The sequence below is a fragment of the Lygodium microphyllum genome, chromosome 30, assembly GCF_053477565.2.
Source record: "Lygodium microphyllum isolate KBCC chromosome 30, Lygodium_microphyllum_v1.1.10, whole genome shotgun sequence".
NCBI lineage: Eukaryota > Viridiplantae > Streptophyta > Polypodiopsida > Schizaeales > Lygodiaceae > Lygodium > Lygodium microphyllum.
In genome coordinates, this window is record NC_141164.1 from 119,232,536 (window position 1) to 119,256,502 (window position 23,967).

Sequence of the window (23,967 nt, forward strand, 5' to 3'; positions counted from 1 at the left end):
TGTATGCAATCCACCTAAGCATAGCAATGTCCAGGGTAGCACAACTAGTAATCATACGCAATACCGATAAACAATCAATCTCAATGATAGACGAGCACCCATAAAATATTCATTATCACATTTAAGGGCTGTCACAATTCCCTATAATCCTCTTTTTACCTGTGGATACCTTCTCTATCATTTGGTCAATACTCTAACATCAAACCAAATTGCATAGTTTGCCCTTCCTCGTCATCTTGTCTAATTGCCCATTCAATCTTGATTAGGCTTGTATCAACAATAATAATGATAGGCTTTCCATGTGAATAATCAACCTTCTCAATGTAGAAGCGCATTTCAAGTGTTGCTTCAATTTCTTCATTGCTTTCTTATGCTTCCTTTTCTAGCGAAACCTTTGAACTTTCCTCAAGAGCTTATGTAAAGCATCAACTACATGTGCAAAGTAAGGGATCCATATCAAATAAAACACACATGCACCCAAGAATTTACACACCTCGAATACATTCGTGCATACATCTTGCATTCTATCAATCCCATCTATTTTCACTAGTGTGATGGTCTTCTCACATAAATCCCACACATATACCCACAACAATCAAAACCTCTTCAACTCCAAAGATTGACTTTTGCCTAGAAAGAGTTAAATGCACTTCTTCTAGACGTGTCAAAATTCTCACAATCAACAATATAGTCTGCAACAAATGATCTGCACTCATGAGCATCCATCTCTTCATTCTTTTCATCCACATCACACCTTTTGATTTCAACATCATCCAAGAAGGGCATTGTCAATTGTGGTATAAAATCCCTAAGTACATTATTCATATCATTTATCGTGTGTGCCACAAATTTCGTTGCATCCTAAAGGGAGTACACATCCATATTAACCCCGAGGGAGTCTTCATGATTGTGATATCCCTACTCCCAACTGCAATGTGTGTGTGTGTGTGTGTGTGTGTGTGTGTGTTATCTTAGACCAAGCCATGATGGAGAGTACAATGTTTCTAAATAGCTTTACTGAGCCACAGTGGGATCATATAAGCCAACAAAGGATCATCAAGAGATCATTTTGTACAAGATGGTACCTTATACTTAACATCATTAGGATTGTAAGCAACACAATAACATATTTAAACATTTTTCAAGTATATTGTTACTCTTGACTCAAGATGACATGGTCAAATGCACGTGTTTCTTCGTTTCATGGGCTATTCTGGCTTCTTGGAGATGCAAATACATCTCTCTTTCTTTCTTTCTCGCATGATGGGCAATCATACTAATCACGTGAGAAGTACAAAAGTCACAACAAAGAAGCAAAAGAAAATATCATATACTACGAAATTAAGTCCTCTGGAGGGAGAAGGTATGCGTGTTGAATGACATCCAGTTGCCAATGGAAAAGACCCTTCAACATAGCAAACATGACTTTGAATCCCAAAGGTAAAATTAAAGATGAAGGCATTCCAAGTGACACAGTTGCGCCATCCCTTGAATCTACAACAATGAAAATATATATTCATATGTAGATGCATAGTAGAATATTTTGCCATGCCAAAGACCCAATTAAAAGGAATGCAATAAAGATCCCACTGCAACTCTACAACACAAGAGACCCAATCTTCTTAGCCAATGGACACGAAATTAAATTTGTGACAAGCAGATTTCAAACTAGTATTTTTAAAAAATTTGCCATTGGAAATAGCCACTTGGAAATGAAAGAGGCAAGGTAGACTACCGATCATTCTTCATAGAGAGACTATGAATTTTAATGAAATCTTATGGATCCACCCTTGGTCACCAACCAACAACTATCTCAAATCAATAGACACTAAATCTAGTTAATCGGTGCACGCTCTAGATGTAATTGACCTAAAAGTCTCCAATCCTACAAATGATGATCTAAATCAATAATGGAAAAGGGTTGCCTATCTTGCAATTGTGCTGAGATCACATCCCACAAATCATGGTATGTGCAAAACCCATTTGGCCATGCAAAAAGACATCATTATACTAAAAGTTGACAACATTTCATTTACAATAGAAACCAAGCCAAGACATGCTATTCAATTGAACTTGGAGCAATCATCCAATTTTCATTCCCATGCGAGCTACCAATACACAACCAACAACTCAATCTACAAGGAAGTAGCACGTAATCTCTCTTTTTTCATGATAGCATGTAATCTCTCTCTCTCTCTCTCTCTCTCTCTCTCTCTCTCTCTCTCTCTCTCTCTCTCTCTCTAATCCATGGTTCAACAAAGTCAACTTTTTATTTACTATTCAATAACTTCAATTGCCTTTCTTGCAAATAACTTCACAAATTCTTTTACTATACTTTTTCCTCCATTTTCTTGTTTGATGAGTAGGTCCCTGAGATAATCAATTATCACCATGTTTGCAAAAAGTTATTGTGGCTCAATTCATCAATATACTACATTGATTCATGTATCACTCTAGGATTCTTCAATGGTGTTGGCCGTAAGATCCTAGAACGAGTTAACTAGTTTAACCTATAAATCAATGGAACTTATCTACAATATGTAAAATCATAGCATTAGACAATGCAGAGTTATTGATGATATGAGATGCTGCTTACCATAAGTACATATGGATAAGGGTTAGCAGCATGCAACATGGCTCCATTTTCTACATTGACATCACTAACCTAAAGTTTTGAGAAGGAAGCAAAGATATTTCACATAAGCCAAGACATTAGTTCAAAATAAAATACATAGAAGAATGTAAACGAACTTGAGGATGTTCTACCCCCACTTTAAGCACAATAAATTGAGATACCTACAAGATACGACATGCTAAATTTCCAATATGGACAACCCCAGTTGATTGTGACGAAAAATTTTGCATCATTGGCTCTGTAATAAAATAAAGAATGGCAAGTTTCTCAACACTTTCCATCTCTACACCACACGATTTGACAAGCGCTAATCCATCTTGTTAGGAATCTGATCAGCTTTCAAGCCAAATATTTTCATGTAAATGAAGTCCGTGACCCACAAAGGAAGATAGTAAAGAAGTGTGAGCTTGAACGAGAGAGCGCCAACAATAAAAATAGGCTTTGGCTTTCCCTTCAATACTTCCTTGACAGTTCTGCCTGCAAACTCTTCTGCAGTGGTAGAACCGGATTGCTGAGACATTCCCATCCTTTTCTTCATCGAATTCTCCCATGGCTGGTAGAATTTCCAGCGAGGCAGGCCTTGAAACACCTGGGACGCATTGACCTCAATATTGGACTTGATTGCACCTGGAGCCACCACGATCACGTCTACCCCAAATGGCTTCAACTCCACCCTGTATCCCACAACATTGAAGGAAGTTAACACTGACTGCATGTCTGACTCCTAGAAATACCCAACTCCATCCTGTATCCAACAACATTCAAGGAAAACCCTTTATTGACAGATTAACCAGATTACCCACGTTAACAACACTGGGATTAAAGCTATCAACACAACCCCTCCTTTACAGCACACTGCATATCTGACTCCTAGAAATACCCTCCGTAACCTCTGCAATGGCTTAGAAACAGGCTACGGTATTTTTGGCAGACACAATGCAATCAACATGCATTTTAATTACGTACAAGCATTCTCCAGACTAACGTGCCACACTCTGGAGAACCTGACAAAAACTGAAGGAACTCCACCTAGTTAGAATCCAGGAATACCACTGCGGTGGAATGTGGGCAACAGATATGTCTTTCATTTTCCAGATTCCTCATGCACCTTTCAGGTCAGTCACATATGCTTAGTATATGGCCAATCATTGTCTGACCCAAGTTAGAGTCCATTAACCTTAGAGACATGAAGGAAACATGCAAAAGAGCAAATGAGTGGTTAATTCTAATTTTGAAATCCAGGTGTCTCCCCTTAAGCTTGCACGAGTGTTGGAACCATCCAAAAACTTCAGTTTTCCTAATCCAGATATTTAAGTCTCATACAGCCTTGATCACATTAAGTTGTCAAGGCAAACGGCAGAAAAGTAGGTACATGAAACAGCTGCCATATAAGCCCACCTTAAACTATCTGATAATGCATGAATAGCAGCTTTGGATGCTGAATATCCGCCGGCCCATGGTCCTGATGTGAATGCTGCAACACTCCCAATATTTACAATTTTGCCTTTCCTACGTGCTATCATTTGAGGCACAACTGCTTGAACAAGACCAATGGGAGCTACACAAAAGCCGGAAAGAAAGTTAGTTCGATGTTTTGTACAAATAAAATTCTAAGGCTTGATATTAATATCTCCCAACTAAAGCACTTGACTCCTAAGTTGCAACACTCTTGATGAAATGCACGATAATCTATGTCACAAAGTGGGAAAGAAAGGGATAATATCAGGTAAACGACTACTACAACTTCTACGAAACATGACAAAGCAAGAACAAAACATTAGAACACATCCACAAGCTATCACAAATTAAAATGCATTGCATTAGTGAAGTAATGACAAAATAATATGCTATGCAATAGCATTGGCACTCAACACAAGTCACCTTGGAATGTTGAAGATATGATATAATGACCTGGGCACGTCACATTTTGAGAGTACATATGCTAACAACACTCAATGTTGTATAAACAAAAAGTAGGTCAACCATTGCCAAGGAAGCAGATTATGTGAACGCTAGGAATGTAAGTGCCAGAAGTTAGAATAATCTAAGAGGTGTAGGGACCATAGTAACCAAAAAACGTGTTGTCCTGGTAAAATGTGAAACCTCTAAACATGCGAAACATTTCGTTTCATGAGACGTAGGGTCGCAAAACAAAACAGAAAATTTGCGAAACAGAATTTTCTGAATACGATATTCTGACTATTTTTCTTTTATACTTCATATTTTTCCACCCTTGTTACACACCCCATCACCTCCTCCTCCTCGTGCATCTTCTCCTCCTCCATCTCTTCCCACTCCACATCGTCTCCCTCCATCTCCACCTCATCTCTTCCTCCCCTTTTTCCTCCACCTCTTCCAGACACTACTCCAACTTCTCTACCCTAGGCCTCCACCTCAAGCAAAAATGTTTCCCCACAAGGTTTTCGCTCTTGAACAGTATTTTCTGCTTTCACTTTACATTGTCTACTGTATGTATGTTGCAGCCTAAGCATTTGGATTTGTGAGTGATAAATGCCAATTTCTAAATCGGTAGGTGAAATGGATGTTTTGATTTTAGGCTTTTGACTTTTGACTCTAGGACCTAGCTAGAATGAGCATTTTCATTTTATAAATCTATTTTCTTCCTCTAATAATACAATATATAGATCTATTTTTCTTCCTCTAATACTACTAATATATAGTAATTTTAATTATTATAAATAATATTTTTGAAACCTCGAAACCTCAAGGTAGGTAATGAAACGAAATATGAAACAAAACCTCCAAAGCTCGAAACATGAAACAGGACGCAATGTTTATGGTGGCTATGGTAGAAACCATGCACAGAGTAGCATGTGACTTAAGTGAATTGGATGGAGGAGAATGATCATGCCAAACAGCTGCAATGCTGAAGCAAAAACTACTATCTGATGGGCAGTGCCCGCAAGGATCAAGAGAAAAAATATAGAGCAACGAGTTGCCTTGTCTATCCAGCTGGCTGAGCAGTGAGGATCAAAGACTGATGTGCTGGATTCTTGTTATGCACACGCCAAGAGTTGGAACATACATGTAGATGGTTGAGTTGATGTCCATCCCTTGCAGAGCTTCTAACCTACTTTGTGGCTAGCAGCAATGCTCATTCTACTTGCCATATCGATCGTATGCAATGATCTTGGCATCAGTAGCCAATATGTTGATTCTTACTCTCAATTGATTCTCGTCCATTTATGCACTAAGATCAGAAGCTATAATCATGATACCCACTCTCATAATTCTGATTGAGCAAAAACTGTAACCGCTTCTTGTTGAATTAAACTTGCAGTGGTTCTTCTACATCTGCTCCATCTTATGTTTCCTTGTGGTCTGTATGATTGATTGCTTTACAGCAATGATATTGATCTGCTCCTTTTAAAATCCGGTATCATTAGTAGGTTGCTGCTTATGTTTGACAATTTTGGAGTGTTTCTTGGGAGTTGTAACTCTGCTGCCCAGACCCTGTTCGCGGAGGACATCGCAGTTAGGCCGTCCCCTTGCTATATGCTACCATCTAGTGCCTAATTCCAATCTCAATCTCCAACTATTGGCTGTTGCCTGCATCCTAGATCTATCATCTGATACCCTGGAGCTGTTGCCATCACTCACAAGTTGTCGCCACCTGCTAGATTTTGTTTGGTGTTGTCACCACCTATTGGAGGTGTTGCCACTACTATCAAATTGTCACCTGGTCATTTGGCATCTACGTTTGGTGTTTTGTCTTTCTTCTACCTATCGCTTTGCTCCTAGTGGCTGCATTTGCACTCACTTGTTGTGGCCCAATATTTCTCTCTCCTCATGTACCTGTGTTCCTCCACAAAAGATAACCAATCTATTGGGTGTTCCTACTCTGGCACGAACACTCATCTCGCCGAAGACTGTTGACTTTGACCTTTGCTCCCCACCCTTTCGGAGTATATGCTTTTTCCACTAAGCACTCCTTGTGCCACCTCTTCCTTCTGGGCCTTAGAGATTGTTCTGCATCGAATATCGGAGTATTATGCTCAAGGCAATAAGCCGCAATCAATGCTCACTGAGTCCTTTTGAGCACAGAGAGACTCTAAGACCTTACGAGGCGATAAGCCCTCCTGGAGACCACCCCACTACACGGAGATTTCCCCCACCCACTTTCGGGTACAGTGGCTTCCACGGTTCACTCTCCTGAGAGCCCGTGACCGTTCCCCACCCTTGGCTCATCCTGAGCCTCCTTCCCCACCCTCTTCCACTAAGGTTCGGAAGGCCACTTCTGGGTGCTTTCCTGCTTCTTCCAAGCCCCAAATACCTTCTTCGGCATGACCAATGGCACTTCTTTCGTCATCAAATGCTTCACAATCCGTGAGCCATGAGTGGTTGGATTCCCTCTCTCTGAAACTGGGATTCAGAGAGGGATTTTCTTACTTCGCCCTTAGAGAGGACTTTTAGTTCTTCGACTTCAAAGAAGGCTCCTACTTCTACTCCTTTTGATTCAGAGAGGGACCCTATGTGCCATGAAGTTCTTCACACACCACCACCTTTCACTTTCGCGAAGTGGGTCTCCTTTGAGCAATCATTTCCTCTACTCATACCTAGGATCTAGAGGATCTACCTAGATCGTGGCCCTTGGGTCTTCAGCAACGACTTGGTGACTAGACCTTAGTATTCCTTGCAGTATAGAGTCATGGAGCTGGTGGCTTCTCTCCCAAGGTTGAGTTTCGGGTTCTACAGCTCATCCGATCTCCTGACTATCTTTAAAGGTCTCCTTTCAGGTAGTATTCTCAAATTACTCGGTGGATCTTCTTCGTCCTTGGTCAGCATGGAGCCACCTTCCGAAATCAAGGATCGGCATATGCTTATGGCTCTTGGTACCACACAAAGTCCGGCATTTCTTCTTTGCATTGCATGTTTTCATCATCTTTGTACTAGGGCGCCTGGGCAAGTGAACCATTTTCCCAGGAGGAACACTGTTCAAGTGACACCTGCTACATAAGCATTCTTCAGCATGTAACATTCCATCTCAACCTCGCTCTTCTCTTGTTCCCCTTTTTGGGCTTGAGAGGGGATGTTGAGAACCCTTCACCCGCTGTTTGCATTTCTGCGTTTTGCATTTAGGGTTTGCGCTTAGGATTTGCAGCCCCAAAAAGAGATGCCAACATAAACTGACTGTGCCTATTTATAGACCACTCTCTCATTCATTCCTCAATATTAATTCATTCAATCCATCACCTCTTCTCTCCAACCTCTCCACTACCCTCACACCCCTTCAAGAGGACATTGCAGTTCATGGTTCGTGGTTGTCTTCAACATCTTCCTTGTGCTACGGCACTCTATGATTCAAATCTTTATTCATTCCATTCATTGGAGTTTCTTCTCTCTCTTCTCTTCTCTTCTCCATGTTTGCCGAGTTCACTCCGTGTTCCCCCCCCCCCCCCCCCCCACCTCGCAAACCATACTGTCTTGCTAGTACGTCATCTTTTGACAAGTTTTTCATCATCCATAGATCAGTTGTGTCATGAGAAATTGCTGAAAATATAGCCATTGTGACCAATTTCGAGCATACATCAATACTCTAAAGAAATACTGAAAGGAGCACCAAGCTTTTGGTGCCAACAAGTGTCATGCTGATGCAGGAGCACTCTAGCTCTTATTTTGTGTATATTTTTCTTGCTGAATGTATTAAGCTAAATTAGTGTTTGCTAAATGTGGTCTACTTCTTCGAAGGCCAGTTTCATGGTTCAGTCACCAAGACATCACCATCTTTCCTCGGGGGGTGCTCTCTAGTTGTCTCGAGGTGCATACACAAGTTTTGGCTTGCTCTTATTCAATGTACGGCAGTGAATTTCTGGAAATTCAGTAAAGATGTCTCACAGGGAACAAGAGGCAAGTGATGACAACTCATTGTCTACTGCCCAAGAACAATCATTGTGTAGTGCAGGTTCAATGGAAGGATATGTCAATGTTGAACAGCAACACACTTATGCAACTAATACTACACAAGTGAATGTATCTCCTTCTAGTGGAACTTCTGAGTCACCAAAGGAAGATGACAGAAATGCAATGCTTCGGGTGAATTGATGAATGCACTGAATGCATTAATAAAGGTTGCTCAACAGCCAAAGTTTTATCATGTGGCTTGGTCCTCAAAAGTTGAAGCACAAGAAGAGGCATTCGCATTCTAGACATGCTAGAGGAGCATAAGGGCAGATGTCTCAATTTATGACATTTAATGAGCAGCAGCCCAATGCACATGGGGAACCAATTCAATAGTCTATACATGGGCATAATGCTAGCAAGCATGCACAAGGGAATAATTTTCAGCATGCATTTGGGCAGCTAACTATGCAGCAACCATCTATACATGCAGGTTATTTCGAATATGGTTTAGTGTTCTAGGCATGGATGGCAATGCATTAAGTGGTCTTGGTATGAAATGAATTTAGTTGCCGGTTTACAGCTGGTTTGCAGCAATTGCATGGTAATGTTTTTGGTGGTGCACAACTTGGAATGCAACATGGCATGTCTGAAAATATCGACATACAGCCAAGGTTGTAATCATGCTTTTATGGACATGTGGAAGGCTCTATTGGGTGTAAAGTCCCTTCGTCTCTGTGTAAAGTTGTACGGGTGTGAACACACCCTTATTTGGACCCTAACATATAAATACATTCTTTATTCTTTAGTGTACCATCACAATCTGGTACACTCATCTTGGAATTCACTCTCTCTCCCACTCGACATTGTTGCTCCACTCATAACTCGCACTCCCATTGTGCACTCATCCCTTCAAACTAGTTCAGAGCTACGGCTAAGGTGTGCACGCTTCCCAAAGTCTGTGCGTGTCAAATTCAACTTGTCCACACATAGAAGCCAGGTCGAGTGTAGACGACAGCTTCAAGCACGTGTGTGCTGGGTAGACAAGCAACAGGTCAAAAACCCTAAATCTGTGCAGTCGTTTTGACCAAGCGAGGGCAATCGATATTTCCCAGGTCACAAGCGACAATTCCAAGTCAGCATGGACCAAGGGATAGCTCATGACAGCTGGCGACAGTCATTTTTGAGTAACGAGGACCAAGTGATAGCTCACGACAACTAGCAGAAGCTTGCGACAACTCCCAACAATCAGCCAACAATCCCCTCAACATTTTTGTGACTTGGCACATCTATACAAGCCCCGGTTCACGCATGGAAGCACAATTAAGATTTTGCAAAAATTTCAAGCCATCTCCCAAATTTGATGCTGTTCATGCATAACAGTAACATCTAACCCCGAAACTACAAACAAAGTGCACATTGGCTTTGAAAATTTTTGGGGCTTTTCATGTATCAATGAAATTTTGCTCAGCTAAGCTGAATTTATTGACATTGGTGCACATTTGGACCTGAGAAATTGGGGGTTTTGCAAAATTTTGATGAAATTTTGCTAAATTTGCTCGTTTTATGCTATCCGGAACACATTAATGCAATTGGGGCAGATTGATCAATAAAATTTTGGAGCTTTTGCTGAGATTTGTGGATTTTGGAAAATTTAATCTATAATGCATTTTGGGGACATTGCTGAAGCAATTTTGGTTATGTAAGCAGTGTATTTTGAGTCGTTTATCTCCCGCTTGTGAGGAGAAATTGCAGAGAATTCTTGGGTATTTTTGTGTATTAAAAGTTGATTTGGGCAAATATGTATGCAGTATACATGTCAAGCAGCTACTATTGAGTTGATATATTGCTGAATATTCATGGTACAGCAGTCTTAGAGAGCATTTGTAGATCTAGGATTGTTGCAGATGTATTTTTGGTGACATTGCTAAAGTGGGAGTCACCTGGCAATGATGTATGCATATCATGTATGCTGAAGTTTCAATTATATTGCTGAAAGCCATTCCCTCTACTGCTGTACTTGTATTAGGGCATTGTTTGTACTACAGTGACACTAAATCTTGCCCTTATTTCCTCAAAATTTTTGGCTGAAATCAGCTGAATATTCGGCCTGTTGTTTGCTGTCATAGATTACAACATTGGTACTTGGTATTGTGTTGACAAATGGCCACTAATGCTTTTAGCAGCAATGACACTAAATCTCTCCTTGAAATCAAGAGGTTTGATAGCACTAGCTTTGATCTATGGAAGAACAAGATGCAAGGCATTTTGTTTCTCAAAGACTGTGATGATGCTCTCTTGGAAACTAAGCCTGCAGCTATGGCAGATGAGGATTGGGCTAGACTCAACAAAAGGCCATTGCATACATTAAAATGGTTGTATCTGATGATGTACTTACAAACATTAAGTGTCTTGATATAGCTTATGCTGTATGGAGAAAGTTAATAGATACTTATGGAAATACAACTCTAGTAAATCAAGTGCATCTCATGCCCAAGCTTGTGAACATGGAGTTGGATGAATCTAAGCCGGCATCTAAGCATTTGAGTGCTTTCACAAAGATTTTGAGTCAATTGCAAGACCCTTCAATGATAAACTAAAGGCTATTTTCTTGTTGATGACTTTACCTGATAGTTGGAAGGCTTTGGTTGTTTCGCTTAGCAACAATACTACTTTAACCTTTGATGGTGTTAGGGGCTCTATCCTCAATGAGGAGATCAAAAGAAAGTCCAATGGAGAAGCAGCCCCCAATACCGGTATTACAAGAAAGAGCAAGAAAGAAAAAAACAGCAATGAAAGAAAAAGGATGACAAGAAAGATGATGGCAGCTCTCCCTCAAAAGAAGTTGCAAAGGCAAATGTTGCATCTAGTGGCCATTGAAGAGCTCTCTGACACTGGAGACATACTTGTTGTAGCCTCATGCAATGTAGACACTATGGCAACAGCAGGTGATATGCACATCACCAAGAAGGAAGTAATTGATGCCTTACTTTCAGCTCATGATGGGCTGTCCCAATCATGGATAGTGGACAATATGGCAACAGCATGTGATATACACATCACCAAAAAGGAAGTAATTGATGCCTTACTTTCAGCTCATGATGGGCTATCCCAATCATGGATAGTGGACAGTGGTGCCTCTTTTCATGATACTCCCTCCTTGGAGTCATTTTCTGAATACACTGCAGATTGCTTTGGAAGTGTAGATGAGGACCACAAGTGTCAACAAGTCATCTTCTATGTGGGAGCATATTAATGAGTTGAGGCACCTTCAAATGCGAGTACAAAATGCAAGGAATATGATCGCTTTTGAAGACATGGTGATAACTCTTCTTGCATAGTTATTGCTCTGTTTCAGTGGCTTTTATTCCGCCTTGATTGCTTCAAGGCGGTTTGAGACTCTTCGATGGGAGGAGTTGGTTCTTATGGTCTTGGACCTTACTTACTTTGCTCTTTTGATCATTAAGTAGCCCTAATAGCGCCATAGCAAGATCAACTTGGCATGATTAAGTTTTGATTTTGCTCTCGTTTTGTTTTAAAATCATATGGGCTTCTAGCAAAGCCACATCTTTTATTCTATTTGCACTTATTGGCAAATTAGATCAAGAGAAACAATTGAAAGGGACCAATGTTTCTAAATTTAAGACCTTGGTTGGTCAGTCTTCTAAAAAAAAAGGAAAGGACCAAAAGAAAAAGGAGGAGGACAAATCAAAGGACAAGAAAAAGGAGTCCACTTGTCACACGTGGCAAGACAAGTCACTGGAAGGTGTTGTATTCGATGGGAGCGAGGATAGAGACACGCAGTGCTTGCTAGCAATACACACAGAGAGCAGAGTAGTGAGGAGAGTGAACACAACTTGTGGGTACAATGATGAGTGTACCTCTTTAGGTTTTTAGATATATATATATATATATATATATATATATATATATATATATATATATATATATATATATATATGTAAGTACAAGTGTGCTAAGGGTATATTCACATCCGAGCATATACAAAAGGCACGAGGGCCCTTTATTCCCAACAACCTCCCACCTAAAGGCAATGTACCTTAGGAGGAGAAAAGAATCAAGTAAGTCTAGGTATGTACAAAGCTGAAATACATATATCTATCCAACTCCCATCATCTATTGGCAATGAGCAAACTGCTCTACTAAAAGACTCTTTGAGAGAAGATCTGTAGGATTATCATCTATATGTACTTTAACAAGCTCAATGTTGTTGCTGTCAGGGACATCTCTAATGAAGTGATACTTCACATGTATGTGCTTCGTCTTTGCATAAAAGACGGGATTCCATGATAGTATGATAGCACTCTAACTATCACAATGGAGAACAAGTAACTCTGTAATGCCAAGCTCTCCCACCAGGCGTAAAAGCCATAAAGCCTCCTTCCATGCATTGGTGGCAACCACATACTCTGCCTCTGTAGTAGACAATACAACACACTTTTGTAGCCTGGAGATCCAAGAGATTGCTCCTCCTATGAAGGTAGACACATACCCAAAAGTGGACTTTCTGCAATCCGCATGACCAGCATAGTCTACATCCGTAACATAGTACGGGGGAGTTTCGAAAACGGGGAAAATAGAAACAGGAAAAACCGGAGTTTCGGAGTTTCAACCAAATTTTGGAAACTAGGAAACGGCATTTCGGATTGTACACTAAAAAAAATACAATAATATATGGGTATGTAAATATATCAATGCCTACAGCAACATGTATCCAAATTTCATACAAAACTTGAGTCTTTATGTCATATGATTGAAATCATGATTCATTACACATTTCACGAGTCACAACTCACGACTCACGAGTGAAGATTGAGGAGTCAAGACTAAGGACTCAATGGTTGAAACTTAAGACAACTTAACACAATTAAGACTCAATTTTCAAAACTTAAGGCAACAAAATGAATTAGAATTTATAACTCATAAATAATCTATGATCTAAGAGCAGTGAAGACTGACATCAAGAACAATGGAATAAGAATCAAGATGCATAATAAGTGGGATCAAGATACAATGATAGTAACTATGTCATGTGAATAATCTGTCAAAACTCCACAGTCCAGTGAGACTATAAGTATCAACATCAATGAACAACTGGTAACTCTAGTCTAGACTCTGCACTGCTAAACTGACACCTGTATATCACGAGTCATGACTCATGACTCATCCGGACTCTAAGAACCTGTGCACCATCTCCTCATCCGACTCCGAGAACCTTGATTGAGAAGTTGATGAATCAGCCTCAACCTCATCCTCAGACTCTGGCTTTGATTCTGCCTGTGATGCATGACCATGTGTGGCCCTCACTCTAACCCTTCTTTGTGCACGAGTCGCATGCACCGGTGTCGATAGCTCCTCATAGAGCATGGAGTAGATATCTGCCTCCTCCTGTGGTATCTACGGAATGTCACGCACCTTCTCTATATCAATCTTGTCAACATTCACCTATAAAGATGAACGAGACAAAGATATATTATATGAGAGGAGATTCAATATGTTCAATGTTCATACATATCACAATTTACAATCCAACTTTCAAGCAAATTAGCAATGTCAAGTGTCAAGGACTCAAGGATAAAAAATTAATTATACATAATACTAATCATTACCAATTTACCTGTGAAGGCTCAGAGGACAGAGCGGTCCTCTCAAGAAGCTAGAGATTGCAATAGCAAAACACTAAACGGTCCAGCTGGGCAGTTGTGAGCTTGTTTCTCTTTTTTGTGTGAAAAATGATCCATGTGCTCAAGTTCCTCTCAACGGGCCTTGAACTACAATCTTGCGAAAGGATCCAAATGGCAATACATTTCTATTAAAATTTAAGAGATTGAGATTAAGTAATTGGCAATTGCTAATATACATGCCACAAAATCAACATTTGAGTGGGTAATAGATTACAGATCTTGTTAGCTAGGTTATATAATGCATTAGATAATCAAGATTCAAAATATAAGTCACCAGTCACAAACCAAAATACGAGCACAATTGCCGTATTTCTCCCATCAAGAGACAAGCTGAAACTGGCAAAATGCCAGTAAATCATCATCTACTATTCTCATCATATCTATATCATCCCTTGTAAGAAACCATTATCAACTCTTGCAAATGGACTCCCTAACCGTCACGTAGTCTGCTACCCTACCCCTGACTATCGCATCACACCGGCCCCTGCCGTCGCCGTCACCTGTGGCCCCGCATCTGTCCCTTGCCTGTGGCCCCGTCACCCCCCCAAATGCGGCCTGGTGGAGCTTGGATTGCTCGCCGCCCTCTATCACCCCTGCCTGGAGACACCGCCCTGCCCGTCGCCTTGCCTGCGGCCAGTGGGGTGCCCGTCCAAACAACCCCCTCTCCCCTCGGGTGCCTGCAAGGCCTTGCACCAATCCCTCCCCCGCCAAGTCAGACCTTGCCATTTCTCCCCCTCCCCCTCGCGCTACCTCCGCCTTGAGACCTGGCTAGGCAGACACACCACCTTTTTTTGAAAAACATCAACTTTTCCTTTCCCTCCCCTTTACTTGCTCCCTCCCCCTGCAACAACTCTCCCCCCCGGCTAGCATTGCAGCGTGATAGGTAGATTCTCAGCAAGGACACGCAATGCCAACCTTTGGTCAACGCCGACACATTCTGCGAGTGCCACCCAATCAAACACCTTGGATATCATCCTCTCTAAGGAATAGCTCTTAGTCGTCCGAGCAACAGAGCTGGAGTTGAAAGAAACAGCAATCTTTGGTCAGATTGTTGGAGACTCCTCATCAAGAGCCCAACTGTGAGATTGAGTCCACTCCACACTGCGCATTGGCACAGCGCAGATCGTGGAGACAGTCCTCATGAGCCAAGGGATCTTCATGGTTCAACTCACCTCTGCGGATGCAACTCGTGAGTTAGTGGAGAGTGTTCTGCGAGGAAACGTCGTTCGCCCTCCTACTTCCTACTGTCAAGGCTACGTCTGACGAGCTAGCTGCACCCCCCCTGCCGTCTCCCTCTCTGTTGTCTCTGGACTTGTACGAAGCCGTTAGCATCCACCTGTGGGCATGTTGATGAAGCCGCCTTGGCTCTGAAACGCATGCAATCTGCTGCCTAATACTCAAAGTTGTGCCAGTGCAAACACTGCCCTAGTTGCCGAGTCACAATGACCTATTGCCTAAAGAAGTGACCTCCTGCCTCAATCTCCAAGAACTTTGGTATACTCTTTGCGTCTTTCATGGCCACTCATACCTTTGGGACTCCTACAGCTATCACTGCATCTACTAGCACCAACGGATGGACCAAACTTCGCTTTTTTCCTTCAGTCCTCTCACTCAGGGAATTAGACAACGACACAGATAGAGGAGTTGAAGAGTCAGGTGGCGGACCACATCTCCCAGTGGATGGGAGAAAAAAGGACTAGCACTGTTTGCACAGCAGTGGCCTTGTTGCATGATGGACATTAATTGGTGGGCTGGTGCCGAGGTCCCACACTTGAGCATTATCGTTCGAGCTCCTCCACAATGAAGAGCTCCGAGGGATGTGATCGAGTGGCCCCTAGCACAGTTGGCACGTTTATACCAGTGTACAGAGTCACGATTCTCAGCATGGCTAATAGATGCATTGATAGTACCACCTGGAGCATCTATCACCCTATGGTCCGACCAAGGGCCACCATGGGGGACTGCAATTCGCCGTCTAGACCTGCGACAAAGCGTACTCGCATGCCCCATAGTTTTTCCTTCTCATCAGCAGCCTCCACACCGAACAAATGCCTGTTTGGTCAGTCGCAAATTTCCTCATGAACCTACACCTTGCATCCTGGAATGTAAATAGTCTCCATTACAATGGGGCACGTGGTTCCAAGAAGTTGATTGTTCGACAGGAGCTACAGCCTGCCCTTGCCCGGACGGATCGACATCTTACTTCTACAAGAGCATAAGCTCACTCCCACCCAAGCTTAGTGGCTAGGAAAGGTACTCTCGAGCAGCTCGCACACCTACTAGGAGCACGCCATAGGTGCCCACGGCAGTAGTGGAGACGTATGCGTCTCTATTGGCCCAAGTCTCACCACATGTGTACAAGACTACGAGACAATAGTAGCAGGGAGGGTTCTATGGATCAGATTGGATATTGGGGACTCGTGCCTTGGAGTTCTCAATGTCTATGCCCCTATGGAGGTTAGGGCACGCATCAAGTTCTGGGTGGAGATTGCAGATGGACTCCCAAAGGTAGACTCCTGGATCGTTGGAGGAGACTTCAACAACCTAGAGGCTTTGGAGAACCAACAAGGCAGAGGCAGACACTACCAGGGCATTGTTGGAGAGGAGCAAGAGGCATGGGAGGTCTTTCTACTGGCAGTAAGAGCACGTGATGCTTGGAGAGACCCTATCTTTCATAGGAGGGAGAGGTCGGACTTCTCTTGGGGATACAAGCGGCTAGGTAGAGTCCTGCTAGAGCGGTTGGACAAGTTTTATGCGGGAGAGTGGGAAGGCTCTCATGGAGGCCAGATTGGGCAGCTGGCGAGCACCACGTTGTCCGATCATTGCCCGATTCTCCTGACACTAGCACCCCCAACATCTGCCCTAGATACATGATCCTGTTGGATCCCTGACTCGATCTATAGAAGGGAGGAGGTGACGAGACAGATAGAGCAGATTTGGACCAAGGAGTGGTGTAGGAGCAACCGGATCGCAGAGGAGGTTGCAAAGGTCCTAGCTGAGTCGAGTAGAATATACCAAGAGGCAGCCATACAGGCCAGGCAGCAGAGCTCGAAGGAGGAGAGAGCACTCCGGCGAGACTTCGCACCCATGCAGAGATTATTACAGGAGGCTCTAGGGGATCCCACCCTCCACGCAGGGGAGGTGTGCACGCGAGCAGCCATTGCTGCCCGAGAGGACAGGTACTCAGAGTTCTTTTTCCACACCTCAGCAGCTTTCTAGGCGCAGAAGGAAGACATGATGTGCAGGGAGTTTTTTCAGGTGCACCAACCTCGCACCTCAAGAGAGCAGATACGTAGCCTTCGAGATTGTTATGGGAGGACCCGTTCTAGCCCAAACAAGGTGATGGAGATTGCCACTGACTACTACAAACGCCTCTTCCAGCAGGAGACAGCCTCAACTAGAGGACAGTAATGTAGACAGCAGGTCTAGAATCACATCCCGCCGTCCCTTGTTACCGAGGAGATGAGACGCTCCCTCCTAGCCCCCTTCACAAAGAAGGAACTAGAGAAGGCTTTCTATACACAGGACGGGTAGAAATGCCCGGGAGAGGATGGCCTCTCTAAGACCTTCTTCACTACCTACTGGAAAGTGGTAAAGGACCCCCTACTGATGGTCATCCAAAAGATTTTCACTTCAAGACATTTTCCAGTGAGTCTTTCGGCAAGCCTTATCAGTCTTCTCCCCAAAGGGGAAGACCGGTTGCAGCTTTCCTAGTGGAGACCGATCACCTTATTGTCAATGGCCTATAAGGCACTGGCAAAGATGATTGGTAGTCGACTATGCCCCGTGCTCCCAGACATCATCCATGACACACAGACAGACTTTGTCTGAGATAGGAGTATCCTAGACAATCTATTCAATTTCTTTGAGGTGACAGAGTGGGGTCAGCACAGTGGGCAGAGATTGGCTGTACTACTATTGGATTTCGAGAAAGCTTATGACAAGATGGACTGGGATTTCCTAGAGGGCACCATGGTGAGGTTAGGTTTTTCCCAGGCTTGGATTCGCAGGGTCTCTGCACTTTATAGATCAGCCACCAACAGGGTTCTCATAGGTGGTAGGCGAGGGAAGGAGTTTCAGCTAGAGAGGTCGGTCCAGTAGGGCTGCCCTTGGCCCTGTACCTATTCCTACTCTTTGCAGAGGCGATGTCTCACTTCCTCAGGTCACGTGTGAGCGGATTACACAGCCTCCAACTTCCAATGAGAGAGGAGACTGAGTTGTTAGACTCAGAGTATACAAATGATACAACACTCTACATAGAGGACGATGAGTTGATGCCGGAGGGAGTGAGGCTAGCTCTTGAGGTGTTCTGTTCTTCAACAGAAGCAAAAATCGACTGTTGGTTTCCTCACAGACCCGAACTCTAGCGCGGAGTGAGGCGTCGACCTAGGATTTAGATGGGTGAGCAGAGGGCAGACCGTCTGATACCTAGGGTTCCAAGTGGGACTCAACTTTACTCCTGCCCAGCAGTTTCCTCCAGTCCTCAATTCTATTCAGAGAAAGCTAACTTACTAGAGCACGGCTCACCTCTCACTAGCCGACCAAGCCTTGGTGGTTAACTAGGTCCTCCTAGCGACGGCCTAGTACATCGCCTCATGTTGATGCTTCTCATCCTGTGTAGTATAGCTTCGCCGCCTAGTAGGAAACTTCCTTTGGTCCGGGTCAGACGGCTCTAAGGATTCCACGGCCAAGGCGGCATGGGCGACTATCATACGGCATAGGTCAGAGGGAGGGCTTGGGATCATAGACCCAAAGTATCAGAGTATGGCCCTCCTGGGTAAGCTAGTTGTCCGCGGCCTCACACTGAGAGGGCAAACCTGAAAGGTCCTATTACAAGAGGGTCTTCAAGATTGTAGACCGAGGCTTGGCGGTGAGTGGAGGCTGTCCTTGAGATGAATCACGTCAACCTAGATCACCCCCCCAGATTACCCTTCCCACGCAACATGCTCCGCGTGTGGCAGGGCCTCTGTAAGGCCCTAATCCAGAGCCCCCCAGGCTGCCAGGAGGAGATAGACTGTCGAACGGTGATCTGGAACCCCTAGGTCAAGGATCGGGAAGGAGCACAGATTGGCGAGCGCCCCCACATCCAATGGGCTGATTGAAAGGCTAGCCCAGCTCGTACCATCAGGACATGACCGGAGGTGTACAAGATGGTGGACGCGGAGGTGCTGCAATGAGTATCAGGCTGCCAGAGGGAAGTGGAGCTGAGGAGAAGGGAGATAGATGCAACAATATCTCAGGAGTAGCTTGCTCTCCCGATACGAGAGCCGATAGAGCTCGGGGAGATATGGGCCACTATGTTTTCACCAACAAGCATCCCCCTACAGGTGACAGGTAGAGTGGACATCGCTCCACCTGGGACCTTCTTCACCGTACAGGAGGGGGGGCGTCTGGCTCTTGACAGAGGGCAGCACGATGAGGGGATAGATGTCCTTTCATGAAAGAAGATCCGGATAATTGACCTTCAAGGGAAGACATGGCGGCTGGACCCTTTTGTCTTTTGGCAGGAGCTCAGGGAGTAGCACCTCTAGATCTAAGAGGACAAGCCACTTAATGAGCTGGAGTGGAATCAGGGAGAGTGGCTATGGCCGGCCACTGCGCTCGCCAAGAAGCCACCGAGGTTCCTGGAGTACACCACCAGGATTGGCAAACACGTACTCATACAGGAGGATATGGATTGGGTGCCATCACGTAGCAGGCACTGGGAGGAGCACAGTATCACAAAGTCTTTCCAACGGACCTTCTAGCGCCGCCTATGGGATAGCTGGAGATTGAGGAGAGTATCGTATTTTTTATAGCTGGTGGCACATGGAGGCTTGGCGGTGCGAAGCTGGCTTATCCAGATTTAGGAGGAAAGTTATAAGCGTTGCACACAGCAGCCTCTGGAAACCGCAAGGCACTACCTTTGGTTGTGTGAGACGACGCAACTCGTGTGAAGAGGAGTATACCGCATACTTTGTCATATAGCACCCAACCTTGGATGTATCTCATGGAAAGCTTTCTGCTGGCAGACAGTCAACCAAGGCTGTCACCTTCTGTATGAGACCAGGATGCATGACATAATATTCATTATCCGAGCAGGGTCGTGCACAGTGGTCGGTTTAGAGGCTCTACCCATCCGCAAGATACTAGAGCCCACAGCAAACCGCTCTGAGGTACCGGAGATCATAGGGAGTCTTACCGATTGGCATATCTGGAAGGCATGGTCTTAGGAGGCTTTCGGAGGAGAGAGACTTTCAATACAAGTGACCTTAGTAGAGCTCTGGACCTCCATCATCCACTCCCTTCGCGGCCGATGGGATCAGGTGCAAGGCGAGTCCAAGGCTCTCTCGGAAGCTCCAATGTCATTTCATGCGCACTTGGGGCGGCCAGGACTTGTTTTTCGTGACGCAAGCAGGCAACCCCAGATGGTGATACACCCCCCTTCCATAGCTTTTTGACCCCATCCCCCCCCCAGACCGCCTTGAGAGGCTTGTATACATGATGTATTTGTGACTTTCATCAGCTCCAGCTAGTCTGTTGAGCATGAGCACTCCGTTGTAATCAGTTTTTTGAGTAATATAATCAGTCACATTTTACTTGCAAAAAACAAACCTTGTGAGACACCTCATGTACTCCATTAAGCCCTCCTCTAACTCCTCGCTAGTATACTGCTTCTTGCTACGCCAAAAGAAATGTAAAATATGTGCAACAGCATGGATTGGTTTATGGAACCAATCCCATCGTGCATTCCACACTGCACGAATCTCATCAACCCTATAGATAAAATAAGTTAAAAACTTAGAAGTTAGAATAATGATCAATCATCAAATACCAAATAATTGTTGAGAAATAGACAAATGATGTATGCTCCAAGAAGAGCTGTAATGAATCCCATATGCACAGTGAGGAGAAAGGAACAACCCAAATTCTATAAAGCATTGTACTTGACTATCATTTTCATATAAAATGAATACAATGTCATGATGCTTTGTACCTTCAATTAACTGTCTTGTTATTGTCGATCTTACACAAGATTGTGTTTATGAGTCCAACCTAATCTATCTTGGAACCTAATTCACTTATGTAACAGTTTGCCTCTACTTGTCCATGTCATTATGAGTTTGGTCTTCATCTTTCATCCACCATAGCTTGTGTCATGCTCTAGATCCGCATCTTGTAACAATAATTACATATGTAAAGATTTAACAAAAACTTGCTTGTCTTGGAGCAAAAAGCTATTGCAAAGCAAGGCCTCGCCAATTTTATCCATATACTTCCAAAGTACTCCCCTCCATATCAATGATACGCAATACAGTGTAAATAGGAGTGAGACTTTTCACCAATGCCTCTGCCTCAACCCACCAACTCTCATTTAAAATATTGGACCTAAAAGCAAGAGCCTTCGGAGACTCTCTCTCTCACTCCACGTGAGCCATTCCTGGCATGCAATGGTCCATATCAAATTTGGACGGACCCGTTTCAACCTCTCTAATACAATAAACATATAAGCAAATCTAGTAGTGGGAGGCTTCAATAGCTCAAGTGTGCTATTGGCTCGAAACATGCTTGTAACAGATGGTCTCTTCTTCACAAATCCTATCATACTTGTTGCCGTCTTGAAAATGTCATCCACCCAAGATATTTGTCCAACATCTTCAATAAGTAAGTCAAGGCAATGGGATGCACATGGAGTCCATACTATGCTAGGAAACTCCTCACGCATACGTCCCACAGACAAACAATTGCTTCCATTATCTGTCACCACCTATACCACATTTTGGACTCCTATGTCCATGATGACCTGTCACATGTGCTCCCAAATGAAAGCTCCTGTGATGGTAAGACCTAAGACAGAGGCATCGATGGCCTTTATGAATATGATATCTTTACATGATGACACCAAAACATTGTTAACATTTCTTTGGGGTATATCTGACCATCCATCACATAATATTATGCATCCATATTTCACCCATGTCTCCTTCAAGAACTCCAATTGAGTCTCTATGGATGCTTTCTCCTTTCGAAGCTCTCATGTGCGTAATGCATCTGCAGATGGGCCTTCCCACTCACACCCTGTGCAGCCTACTGCCCTGATTATCTTCTTCCATTAATGTGTAGTGGCCACATTGAAAGGAATAGCACACTGAATAAGTAAGCGTGTGAGTTCCCTAGTTGCCTCTACAATTGCCTGCCTCTGAAGTCCTTCATGGACACTTGCACCGTGCAAGAAGCCCTTTTGCCCACCACCACTAGAAGATGGCAAAAGGGTCCAGGGTCCTTTTTGCACTTGGATCTAATACGGATATGGATGCACTTCTTTTTTATGGGCCACTCGCACCTCCAATTTGGCTAGCGCCACAAGACTAGCCTCTTTGCCCCACTTGTGCTTCATTAGCTTGATGTATTATTGATTCATCCTCTTCTAGCTCAATACTCGTACGCTTTCGACGCCAAAGATAAAGACTTACTGTTACTTCTGTCGGTACATTTGCGCAAGGCCCGATATCTTTGTTGGAAATGCATGCCAAGTGGTCTTTCACCCACGTTACTCTCTAATTTTTCCAATCCACAATAGTTGCACTGCCACTTCTTTGATCCGTCGGAGCCCTCATATCCCTTGATTGGAGTGACATGCCTCCAATATGGCTCTAGCGCCATGATATGATTAGCCTTTAGGAGTCAGGACCTAGGTTAATGGATTAAAGGAGGAGGACAAGAAGAAGAAGAAAAAGAAGAAAAAGAGGAAGAGGAAGAGAAAGAGAAAGAGAAAGAGGAAAAAAGAAGGAAGAGAAAAAAGAAGAAGAAGAAAAAAGAAGAACGAGAACGAGAACGAGAAGAACAAGAGCTTAGAGAAAGAGGAAGAGGAGGCGGGAGCTCTAGGTCCGATGAGGAGGAGGCAAGAGCTGCTGGAGTGTGCCACGTGTGCAAGTCGGAAAGGAGAATGAGTCGAATTGCGATCCGGCGCTGGATAACTACTCTGAAACGGGCCGCAGGATCGCGAAACGGCGGTCTCCCATTTTCGTCCCGGTCTGAAACAGGCAATCCATTTTGGCGGTGCCGAAACGGGAAAGTAGATGCACAAATCCTTTGTGCCTTTGAGGTATCTCATAATACCTTTCACTCCTTCCCAATTTACCAAGGTTTGCCATATATCTGCTAACCACTCCCACTGCAAAGGCAATGTCATGACGTGTAGTAACCATAGCACATATCAAACTGCCAACAACTGAAGCATATGGTATCTTGGCCATTTTAGCCTTCTCATCATCAAATGTAGGACTGTCCTCTGCACTGAGTTTCACATATGGAGGCAATGAAACTCCAATTGTTTTCCACCCTTCCATATTGAAGCACTGCAAAACCTTGGAGATATACTCCTACTAAGATAGATAGAGTAATTCTTTCGACCTATCTCTGAGTATTCGCACGCCAAGAATGTGATTTGCATCACCACGATCCTTTATATCAAAGCTGCCATGAAGACTTTACTTCAGTGAATCCAAGGCATAAGTATCCCTACCAGCAATCAGTATGTCATCAACATACAAAACCAAGAAAATCAAGCTGCCATCTGCTACCTTCTTGGTGTACAAGCAGTGATCCACTTGACTTCTATGAAAACCTTGAGACTACATAAATGTATCAAACTTATGATACCATTCTCTTGGTGCTTGTTTTAGCCCATACAAACTCCTTTCGAGTTTACATACCATCTTCTCTTTTCCTTTTGCCACAAACCCTTCAAGCTGTTGTATATATATGTCTTCATGTACATCACCATGT

At 43.6% G+C, this 23,967-nt stretch overlaps 1 protein-coding gene across 1 annotated transcript in view; it reads right to left on the reverse strand.

Annotated features, from left to right (window-relative positions):
* Nucleotides 1-2,840: 2,840 nt before the first annotated feature.
* The window catches only part of LOC148010282 (short-chain dehydrogenase ptmH-like), a 56,822-nt gene continuing 35,695 nt past the window's right edge, over nt 2,841-23,967 (reverse strand). The window contains exons 2-3 of the mRNA XM_087672754.1: nt 4,034-4,193; nt 2,841-3,309 (exon numbers count right to left, since the gene is read on the reverse strand). Coding sequence (XP_087528880.1) covers nt 2,943-3,309; nt 4,034-4,193 — 527 coding nt within the window. The 3' untranslated portion in view covers nt 2,841-2,942. The remainder of the gene's footprint in view (nt 3,310-4,033; nt 4,194-23,967) is intronic.